This window comes from Rhineura floridana, chromosome 6, assembly GCF_030035675.1.
Source record: "Rhineura floridana isolate rRhiFlo1 chromosome 6, rRhiFlo1.hap2, whole genome shotgun sequence".
NCBI lineage: Eukaryota > Metazoa > Chordata > Lepidosauria > Squamata > Rhineuridae > Rhineura > Rhineura floridana.
Window position 1 is genome coordinate 147519729 of NC_084485.1, and position 12056 is coordinate 147531784.

The window sequence follows — 12056 nt, forward strand, 5'->3', positions numbered from 1 at the left end:
TTGGGGGGGAGGACTTTGACTAATGAATTTGAAGGAAAAGAAAATCAGTTAAAAATAAAATAAACTGGGGGGAATAGATGAGGGATTAGTTCCACTTTGGCGATGCTCACTTCCCGCCTCAGCCATGCCCACTTTTCTACATTGGCCATGCCTTCTTTACCATGTGGCCCCCAGAGGGTTGGCCATAGCTCAATGTGGCCCTTGGCCCGAAAAAGGTTAGCCACTCCTGGTGTATAGGATCAAGATGTTATGTTGCATCAGAATGTAACATGTGAGCCATCTATGAATACGTGAAACAGCAGCGCTGAATTGCTGTGGGTTATATCCTATTGGCGTCCCTCCACTGATGGAAGACACTTTGATTCGTTGGTGTCTTCCATCAATGGAAAAGGGATCATGGCCATCTTTGGTGATTCCCCCTCCCCAACCAGCTGCCATGCTGTTCCAGAGGGTTGGGACACTCTTCAGGACAGTGTGGGAGGTATTAGGGAGAAGCAGGGTGGAGGTGGAATTGCTGAGACCACCTGTATCCTTGTCCGGCTGATAGAAGGCTCCACTGGATCAAACTGCCTTCTGTCAGTGGAGGGACACCAATAGAATACAACTCCATAACAAAGGGGGTTTAAGCAAAAACTTCACATGAAGAGAAGTGCCTTCTGAGTGTCTGATAGAGCACTCTAGTGTGCATACAAAGAGTGAAAATCAAAATTTACCTGGACACAGTTTATTCTGACAGCTGCGTATTTCGTGATCAGGCTCCGTACAGGGCCGTCCACCATTTGCAGGGAGCGGATTGTTACACAGATGGATCCTTTTTTGAATACCTTGACCACATGTTACACTGCATGGCTGCCAATCAAGCCAGTCAGAAAATCCTCCATGCACTGGAGTAAAACAATTTCATATATTTTAGTCAATATTTCTCTCACCATCAGACATGTGCATGTTATTTCTTTTTGACCTTTTTTTTAAAAAAAACAAAAACCCTAAACATGCACATGATGATGATACTAGCAATAGTAGCCTCAACCACTGGTTTTCAGTTGATGGGTCTTGCTCCACAACTGGATAGGGACTTGACACAAGGTGAATCACAACAGTGAATTATTGCTATTTCTTTGTATTTTTTTCTTAAAAGCATTAATTGCAAGAAGAGTTTCTCATTGTAAGCTAAGTTAATGGCTTGATGATGCTTAATACCATTGAATCTTTACAGCAAAGGAGGTTCAACCTGGACTAGTTGAGGCTGGGAGATTTTCTGGAAACACCCACGTATGGATGATTTTAAGTGCCTTGAAGGAAGCCTGTGATCCACATATCACAATAATAATAATGGATCCTGTATATGAAAAGATGGAAGACCAATGGCCTAGGTAGCATCCTGATGTTGCCATGCTACTTCTAGAGCAATGCTTCCCAAACTTCTTTTCTAAATTGAAACTGGAGGTACAGTTCATCTTAAACTTTTAAAAGTTTGCTTCTAGAGCATGCAAGAGGAAGAATGGCATGCCCTCAAAGAAGCACACCCTGCAAATTGTGTCTGAGGTAATTCTGCACCATCTCTGCTTTGAGAGCACTTGAATGCCCCAGCACTTAATGAAGACATTCAGCAAAAATGGTCTGGAAGAAGGCAAACCCCGTGCAGTCAATCATGCAGGGATGTATGAATTAGAGTGGCTAATTGCCAGATAGGCGACAAACAAATTAACTTAAATATTATTATTATGTAATAGTCAACTATCTCTATGCGTGGAAACTTTTAGATCATAGGAGCCTTTAATGCTTGATTAGTTTCAGTCTAGAAGGACCATAAAAATATTCTCATGGTTCCCTAGGGAGCTCCAACACACATGTGGGGAAGTGCTATTGTACAGAATGAGAGAGATACAAATAGAAAACATGGTCTCTCTCTCTCTTAACTGGCCTACTTCTTTGCTTAAAAGCATGCAAATTGTGAATCACACAGAGTTCCTCAATGAGGAGAATAAAAAGGCAGGTAAGATTCAGCACCCACCTTGGACAATGAATGGCACTTTGACAAGGACAGAGCCCATTAGGTTCCTAGCTACACACTCGTATTCAGAAGTATCCTCTTTATGTGCAACTGCAATACGCAAGGAGCCATTTGTCAAAACAGTCATTCGCTCCTGACTATGGAGAGGCCAGCCTTGGCGAGACCATTCAATGCTTGGAGGAGGTTCCCCTTCTGCTTGGCAGTTCAGCACCACTGTGGTTCCAGCATCAACAATAGTCTCTACTGGTTCAATTGTAATAACAGGCGCACCTGAGATAAAAACAGAATGTTCCCAGTTTGCTGACTTTTGCAATAAATCACTAAGAGCGAAGGAATTCTTCCCTGTTCCCAACACCCTGCAATATTTTTGGTGGTACCATGGAGCAACTGATATAGGTTGAAGGCCCTTTTGTTATTCTGTAAGAGTGTGTGTGTGTGTGTGCGTGCATGTGTGTCCGTGCGTGTGTGTGTGTGTGTGAGAGAGAGAGAGAGAGAGACGGGTGAGATTACAGGCGAAAAGTGACAGGGTGGGGAAGGGTTAAGCACCCACACACACATTCACATGGTTTCCCATATTTGCTGGCATAACATTTAGAAGTGTGCAAGTAGCCGTGGATTCACCTTAGGAATTAATTGGACCCATTGAGTAATCTGCTCAAACATTCTTTAAGGGATATTGAGTGTTCAAAAGGAAGGCTCACAGGCCAGTTTCTCTCTGCCACCTGCTACCCACTGCCCCTCCATCAAGGGGGGTAACTCAGCCTGAAGAACAGGATTGAGGTTCCAGGCTTTGAGGGCTCAAAGATGGCAGATGCCTTCACAGCCTGTCCTGGCCAGCAGCCAAACAATGAGTAAAGCACACTGCCATCATAGTAGGGATGGGCAAGAATTTCAATGCAGTTCACATTTCAAGCTGAATTTATCAAATTCGCACTTTCCAAAACAATATGAGAACTGAAACACAGTCATCCTTTGAAATTCGCACTTATTCGAATTTTGCAATGCAGTTCACCAACCAATGTTCACAAAAATGCATGTTAGGGGAAAGTGCACATAAAAATGAATATATGCGTGAAAATAACATGCAAAAATGCATTGTATGACAAAAATGGCTTGCAGAAATGTGTATATGAGTCAAAACTCCTTAGAAAAAAGGGTTTTTAAGAGAAATTCACACTAAAATGCTGGAGAATTTTCTTTTTTTCTTAAAGCAAATTGCTACAGAAATGTGGAGAACTGAATTTAAGATTGGAAAAATGAGAACCAGAACTGACAGCTCTTTCCATCCCTACAACACAGTGAATTGGCAGCATCATTTTCTACCTGGGATCATCAGGGTTGTCGTAGCTCAGCTTCCATGATCCACAGTGGAAAAAGATGCTGCCAGTTTCACTATGTTGGCAGCACACATTTTAGTGCTCAGCCACCACTGGAGAAGCAGAAGAGGTCCTGTGGGTGTCTCCTATCTTTGATGAAGGCCTTGGCCACCTGGTACCTTGACCCTCTACCTCAAGGTACCTTTTCCTCACTATAGAAAGCATTGGGGGTGAGAGCAGAATTGAGGTAAAGAACACGCAGTTCCAACTTCATTCATGAAGCTCACTAGGTTGCCATTGGCAAGTCACTACTCCTTATGCTAAACAACTTAACTGATAAGACACTATGGGTGACATGCTTAACACGTAGCTAAACCACTTGTTTTTCTTTGATTAATTACAGGTGGAGGGGAGTTCTGACTGTTATCGGGATCGTAGCATGTGGGGGAGGTTAATCCCTCCCCACCATGCAACCCCCCAATCCATTCCCCTCCCACGTAGTTACGAGGCTTGGCAAAAAAGCATAATATGTAGTTTGGCCCTATAGCTACATTGACAGAGGCAAAGAGGGAGAGATTAATGTTTCAAATAAATACGCTTTGTTTTTCTTGAAATCTGCCTACATTAACTCATGCAGCAGATACATCCAAGCATAAAATTTAGAGCTCCCAACACAATCGTATGAATATATTTTTGTGGCTTACTGTGCAAAGTTAGGGTTACACGGTGTTCAACCACACCAGCATCATTTGTAGCTACACATGTATACTCCGCAGCATCTTCATTCTGAAGAAAAATAAGCATGCAGTCAGGTGAGTAATCAAATCCATTATTGTGTTGATTATATATTAACCTCAGCATTGGGTTGGAAACAGTATGGCTGATTTGATCAGATAGATAGATAGATCCATCTCCCCATTTGTGAAGGGAGGAAGGGGGTTGCATCATTAAGCATAATTATGCAGGGGCACTGCCAGGTTAGCTGTCCAGCGCTGCTTGTTGTCCCTGCTCTCACTGCACGAAGGTCATCTGCTGGTACCAAGCCTATAGCCATTATACTGTGTCACCACTTGCCTGGCCTAGGCAACATCCAAGATCCTCTGTGACAAGAACTCTGCCAGGAGGGTGGCCTGTTCAGTTTTCGTGGCAAAAAGAAGAGGCCCCCAATGCTACGTGTTTTCGGGCTGGTTCACGAGAGCATCACTTGATATTTCTACACTGGATTGCTGTCCATTGCTATATATCACATTAGTAGAGATTTGAGTAATGACTCACGACAGTGCCATAGATGGCAAGCGATCCATTGCTGAGTTGTCTGATCCTGTTGCTGATCTGAATGCCAACTCCTTTTTTGCTCCACTGGATAGTTGGAGGTGGGTCTCCTCTGACTTCACAGTTTAGAATAGCATTGCCACCCAAGGGCTCAATCCGACTGGAATGATAATCTCCCATGAATACTGGAGGTTCTGGTGGAGAACAGCAGGAAATAGTTTAGGTTACTTTGTATAAAGTAAGAGTTCAAATGAAACTAGAGCCAATATATCTAGGAAAAGCAACATGAATTAAAAACAGTAAATGCAAGCATTAAAACATTGAAATGTGGCAAAAATGGAATGAAACTGAATCCAGTTTGGTGACTGTCTAGACTGTTCAGCTATTTTTGAATTCAATACTTTTATATGTAGGAAATTTACCTAATTTAAAATGTTTGTGAAAGCTTGATTCAACTTTAATTTGAAAAGAGGTTTCACGTCCAACTGTTGATAGGACTCAATCAATTTTCATTTTCAGAAGATAGACAGTCCATTTCCATTATTTCTCCTTATCACCTATTATATTAGATTCTGCATGAGAGTGTGAACTAGGAGTCAATGAAATAATTCCCAAACTTACCAGGAATACATACCTTTCACATACACAAATCCAAGAGCCTTGATAGAACCAACTAGATTTTCTGCTGTGCAAACGTAGGTTCCCGAGTCCTCTTTCGACACTGTTTCGATAACAAGTCTGCTAAGTCCATTCACATCATCATATTGTGCTGGCAGAACAAGAAGAAAAGAAAAGAGGAAAACAAGTCAACAAACATTAAAGCAGCTTTGGAAAGGCTCAATACAGCATGTGTATTTTACAGGTTAACTTTAGGTGTTCAGCATCCCATACTCTACTAAAAACAGCTTTATGGTAAAAGATTGCAGGTGGAGATAATTGTCAATCACAGCTTTCTGCCTCCCCACCCCGAGTTTTACATACACTGTACCTCATGACTTTTGTGGGTTGCTTTAAAATGACTGAACTCCTCTGCAAAAAGGATATATCTAAACATGGCCATCTTTTGGAAACCAAGGCTTTTGGTGGCTGGAGTAAAGAATATATTCAATTATTTTAAGAGATACTGCAAATTACATGTTGATAGTACGTTTCAATAGTGATTGCAACCTGCTATATAATTTATTTCTTTTTAAGTAAAAAGATTTTTGGTACTCTCAGGAGAGCAAGAGTATCCATCTACCACACATTTGGGACTCTTTTGGTGTGACAACTGTTTAACATAGGAGCAAACCCTGGCTTGATACCAGGTGTACACTCCACAGCAAGCTGTTGCATCCAGATCTCCAGCAAGTGTATCAGAATCATATAAATGTTTTCAAACACCTGGTTGACTCATTCACTCATCACATTTTTAGGTGTGTGTTTTTGAAAGGTAGCATGCACAACTTTGAAGTGGGGAGGAAGAAACAACATGCCGCTGGCCTTTTATTTGTGGGAACCAATGGCTAAAGCATATTGGCATGCTCTTGCCCATAGTCTTTTGCCTTTAGAGTGACTGAACCCTCCCTTGCTTGGGAAAAAGTCTAAGGCACAAAATGCTTCTCCTTCTCAAGGTTGTGAATACCCAGTACAAAATGCACAAGGATATGCATCATTCTTTGGTAGTATTATGAGAATTGTTGTTCCTTAAAATACATGCATGTGGCAATCAAGCCCCCGTGAGTGTGTATTTTAAGGAGAACAGGGCTAACAATACATGCAGGTGCAATTTACGATTTGTTGTATACTGTGTATCACTTGCTGGGGATCCATGAATGGAAGAGTGCTCTGTTTTTGCACTCATACCCAGAGCTTGGAAAAGATACTTTTTTGAACTATAACTCCCATCAGCCCCAGCCAGCATGGCCACTGGATTGGGCTGATGGAAGTTGTAGTTCAAAAAAGTAACTTTTCCAAGCTCTGTTCATACCTTATTAGTGGGCTTCCCATAGGCACCTAGTTGGCCGTTTTGAGAACAGGAGGTTAGGTTAGATGGGTTTTTGGTATGATCCAGCAGGGCTCTTCCTACAGACTTGCATTATGAAACACCTACGAAGTGACCCATATTTTGCTATTTCTAGCTGACATTTTGTCACTTTTCCATTCTGTCTGGTAAAGAGTTCTTTGTAACTCAAAAGGTGATCCAAAATAAAATAATCACCTTACTTTTTTTGTAAGCAACACACTGTATTGTACAAATAAAATAGTTGCCAAATGCATATACTAACTCCATGTCAGGAATCCAATTTTTCTAAAATTCCTGTGTTTTCTAGATATGATCTCACAATATACTGTCAAACTGTCTTTTGCTATACTAACCCACCTGGGATAATATTATTGTTAAAAGTCCACGCGATTCTGGGCACAGGAACTCCAATTGCTTTGCAGGTTAACTGAAGTCGGTCTCCTTTGTTTAAAGCCACATCTCCAGGGAGTTCAGTAAAGGTTGGGAGCACGTGGACTGTTAAGTTGATAGTGTGGGTATCTTCACCAGCAACATTGCTGGCAACACAGGTGTAGCTGCCAGAATCTTCAGGCTGTAGGCAGGGGGGTAAAAGAGAATGGCATGCAAACATTCAGCGGAATACAGTATCCTGTGATAAATAAAATGTACACAGGGGGCATTTCAGAAAGCATTTGTCTGAAGTTTGTATATGGATTTGAATCATGCAATGTGTTAGATTCGAGGGAAGAACTGGTTCCCTGCTTTCCCCGTGTTGCTGGGAATCAGCAAGGGAATTTTTAATATATTTTGTAAAAAGCAGACTATCCAAAACTAGAAATATTATTATTTATAACCATCTATCAAAGTGCTGCCACTAGTTTCATGTCCATGGACTCCCTACAGGTACTTGCATCAGGGGTCTCTGGCCCAATAAACCCACACAATGCACACTTTCAGGTTAGGTACACTGCATGCCCATCAGCTTAGTGGCTGGGTCAGATCCATACTTGGAAATTTCTGGGAATACGTTGGTTGTATGTGCTCATCCCCATCCACCACTAGGTTCAGTCTTTTTCACGGTTTGGCATGTACAGCTATTTTGTGAGGCCAGTTAAGCAGTGTCAGTTCTCCAAGACTCTAGTTCTCTAGACTCCCCCCACACTGAGTCCCAATAAGTCTGAATAGCGTAGTGATCAGTTGGCAACAGGAAAAAAAAAGACCCCCACCCAAGTAGATGGTGCAAGGTTAAGGGCCTGGAGGCTACTGAGCTATTGGCTCCTCCCATGGTCCTATTCCTTATGGCAAGGGGGAAGAAACTCCTAGTTGGCCCCCAAAACAATCTAGGCTTTATGCCTGCAATAGGGAACCTGTGACCCTTCAGATGTTATTGGACTACCGCTCCCATAGTTCCTAAACATTGGCCATGCTGGCTGGGGCTAACGGGAATTGGAGTACAACAATATCTGGAGGGCCATAGAATCTCCATCCCTGTTTTATATGGTGTGGGGCATAGCACACACTCTTTCCAAACACCACATTTTTCACAGCCAAAGCTATTTTGTGAATTAAATGCAATTTCCATAAATGACTAGGAGGAAAAAACAACAACCACTCTTTCCCCTCCCATCTGTTTTGAGTATGTTCTTTAAACTGATGCTTACCACGGCATTGTCCACAATGAGATCTCCATATGGCATAGCCATATATTTTCTCACCATGCTCATTAAAAGCGTGCCATCTTTTTTCCAGTTCATGGATGGTGTTGGCATTCCATCAGCAACACACGGCAGAACTATGCGTGAATTTTCAGCAACTGTGTAATGGGCCTCTGTACTGTGTATCTTAGGTGGGACTGTGTGAAGATTTTTTTTTAAAAAAAATACTATTAATCACATATATTCTTAGGCATCTACAAAGTTAGATACTGCGTAGTACATGGTGTCAGAAATAAAAGTCATAAGCATGTCCCAACACAAGGGTGTTAAAACACCATAGTGTGGATATTTATGTAGGAGGTGATTCAGAGAGCTCGATCTGCTTAATTTGGAGGAGGGAGGGAAGACAGAGCATAGCAGGTGGATGGTGGCATTCTACAAATATATTATTATTTATTATTATTAACTTTATTTATACCCCGCCCTTTTTGCAAACTGGAACTCAAGGCGGCTTCCAGATAAAAATAAGTACATATCATTAAGAACCTATAAAAATATAAAACATATAAACATATAAAATCAGCATTAAAACAGGATTAAACTATTAAGATGTTAAAACCAGTTACTCTTAAGAAACTGCAGCCCAGTTTAGGAGCATACAAGTAAAACAATAACATACAGCATCCTCTTCAGTCACTACCCTTAAAACCTTCAGTTCCAAAGGCCTGCCAGAAGAAAAAAGTCTTTAGCTGTCGGCGGAAAGACTGCACAGAGGAGGCCATTCTTGCCTCCCTAGGGAGGGAGTTCCAAAGCCTAGGGGCAGCCACCGAAAAGGCCCTATCTTGTGTCCCCACCAGTCGCACTTGTGAAGGTGTTGGGATCGTGAGAAGGGTCTCTCCTGAAGATCTCAGGGCCCGGGCAGGTTCATATAGGGAGATACGGCCTGACAAATAGCCTGGACCTAAGCCGTATAGGGCTTTATAGGTCATAACCAGCACTTTGAATTGTGTCCGGAAACAGATTGGCAGCCAGTGGAGCTGTTGCAGCAGGGGAGTTGTATGGTCCCTGTAACCAGCCCCAGTTAACATTCTGGCTGCAGCTCGTTGCACCAACTGAAGTTTCCGAACAGTCTTCAAAGGCAGCCCCACATAGAGCGCGTTACAGTAGTCTAAGCGGGATGTAACTGAGGCATGTGTCACCATAGCCAAATCAGACGACTCCAGGAACGGGCGCAGTTGGCACACTAGTCTTAACTGTGCAAAAGCACAGAGGGGATGTCAAGACTGTGGGAGCAGACTAATTTAAAGTGAGAGAATTCGGGAACAAAAATGCCAAATGGCCATAAAATAATTTAGGCTAAACCAATGCTTTTATTGGAGGCACTTGTTTCAAGGTAGCATTGAGCCAGAAGACTGCAGCCAAAGAACTAGTTGTTGAATTCAAATCAGTATGTGAAAATCATACCAAAACCCAATATGACTTCTTGGTGCTCATCGCTTCCTTAAACTTGCCAGATCACAAGTATGGCAATGAGCAATGATAGCAGAAGATACAACAGAATAATTCCCCTTCTACTGAACCGTTAAGGTAAAAAAGTATAATCAGAGTATAGACTCTAGTCTTAATAATGCTATGTTCAGCTCAGGCAAAGGGACTCACAGCACAGTGAGCATCTCTGTATATTCTTTTTAGAATATCTTTCATTCAGTGTAACATTAATTTATCCCACTAAAATTCTGACTATAGAGATCCTAATAACAGCAGTAAAGTACATTCTTTGTTTTTCCACACCAATAAATCTGGCCCTCCAGATGCTGCAGACTCCAACTCCCATCATCCCTGACTACTGGCCATGCTGACTGTGGCTAATGGGGCTTGAAGTCCAACAACTGGAGGACCACAGGTTAGTCACCCCTAAATTAAAGGTTGCTTAGGGTTTTTCCAATTTGTTGCTGTTGTCCTCTTGGCTGCAGCCACTGCTCAGGGCCAGTTTTAAGTTTAGGCAAAAAGCTCTCTGGAAGCCCCTCTCATCTATCAGTGGGTTCTAGTCGGTTTATCTGGCAGTGGCAGCAGTGCTCTGAGCATCACTGTGCAGCAAAGTCTAGTCACCAGGCATTGTGGGAAATGTAAATGACGACCACCCAGCCACCCCGTACTGTGTAGAGCTCCTTGAATGGGAAATGTATTTAAAAGAGCTTCTCACTCCCCGCCCCAGCAGTTCATAAGTATCCTTATTTCCAGTTTGGAGAAATATATCATTATATATTGAATGAATGAACCCACAATGCAGGGGGAAAATGAACTGACAGGGGCATATCTAACTTTATTTATTTATTTGATGAGAAAGGCCTTCTTTTTCAAAATTGGCTCAGCAATCTCAACTTGAACCAAGATGTCAATGGCAATTATACATTAACCAGATGCTTATGCAATATCTACTCTTCCATATTTTGCATATTTCTTACATTGTATAGCCATCAGTAGGTATACATAAAACTCTGAACACAGTGTACTTAGAACTCCTTCCACCCTCTTTGAAAGAACCTTGGGAAATAGATTTTGGAATGACAATCCAAATGAAGAAACAGGGGGAAAAGTTTTTAAGATCTGTCCCAAAGTCACCTTTAGATATATCAAAGAAAATATTCTGTTTAGGAAATGCTAGGCCCCCATAATGAGCTCAAGTAGGACTCTTGCAAAGAACAGTCTATGCTGGAACTGCAGGGCTTCTGATCCTTCCTTAACATGTATGATATATGACTACTATAGAGCAAAGCAGTCCCATTCTGGCAAGAATTGGCTCTGTAATGCAAAATGGCACTTAGTCACGTTTGCTCATTTTTCATTATATAAAGAATCTTTGGTGTATTCCCTGCCGCTTAGGACCTAGAAGATACACAAGTCTTATGGTTAAATCCTGACACTATTTTTTCTGAGCTCTTAATATGCATAAATCAGGACTTCAATTTTGCAAATATGGATTAATGTTAAATTTCCAGCATTGCTATTTTAGCAACTAAACATTTGTCCAAATTTACAAAATTGAAGTCCTGATTTATGCATATTAAAAGCTCAGAAAAAAATATAGTCTGGTAAGTGCCACAAGATAAGGCAGTTTAACTATTTTTTAAAAAAGATTAAGCCTCCTCAAACAATTTTTGGAAAGGTGGGATAAAAATTAAATAAATAAATAGAACAAAGAAAGTCTGGAATGCTTTTTAACTGTTTTAATATACACTCTTGTATCGTTCCCCCCTTCTTACGTTTGCCCAATTTCTCTTAAATTGAATCTCCAATTAATTATAATTCATTTAAGAAATGGGTCACGATGATAGAGTATTTCTGTCTATTTATTATAGTTGTGATTGTATGATGATATGTAAAAAAAACTAATTAAAATATGAAAAACAGAATGGCTACCATGCTCACTTCTACCATGATTAACAGGCCAATGCATATTCTCCAGTTCTAACCTTACTTACCAAGCACGGTGAGTTCCATGCTTGAACTGCTTGATCCAGCCACATTTGTAGCAGTGCATGTGTAACGTCCAGTGTCACTAGGATGAGCAAATGCAATCTGTAAAGACCCCATGCTGAGAATTCTCTGCCTCACTGATGCTGTGACTTCCTGTCCCTCTTTATGCCATGAGATCTCAGGAGCTGGGTACCCTTCTGCTTCACACAACAGGGTGGCAGGCTTATCCACAACAACCACATATTCTTCAGGATGAGATTTGATAGCTGGAGGAACTGAAAGGTAATCAAGTTTTTTAATCCACAGCCCTAGAAGACAATGGGATAACACCCCCTATT

The 12056-nt window shown here is 41.4% G+C and overlaps 1 protein-coding gene across 7 annotated transcripts in view; it reads right to left on the reverse strand.

The window, feature by feature from the left end:
- HMCN1 (hemicentin 1) overlaps positions 1-12056 on the reverse strand; it is a 393372-nt gene that overhangs the window by 51293 nt on the left and 330023 nt on the right. For 6 of the 7 annotated variants that reach the window (XM_061634028.1, XM_061634030.1, XM_061634029.1 and 3 more), the window contains 8 exons: positions 11724-11993; positions 8248-8438; positions 6965-7178; positions 5237-5371; positions 4606-4796; positions 4035-4116; positions 2015-2284; positions 714-884 (listed from right to left, as the gene is read on the reverse strand). In XM_061634028.1, coding sequence (XP_061490012.1) covers positions 714-884; positions 2015-2284; positions 4035-4116; positions 4606-4796; positions 5237-5371; positions 6965-7178; positions 8248-8438; positions 11724-11993 — 1524 coding nt within the window. Of the gene's footprint in view, positions 1-713; positions 885-2014; positions 2285-4034; positions 4117-4605; positions 4797-5223; positions 5372-6964; positions 7179-8247; positions 8439-11723; positions 11994-12056 lie in introns of those variants that run through there. The other variant, XM_061634034.1, reaches the window with a different exon arrangement.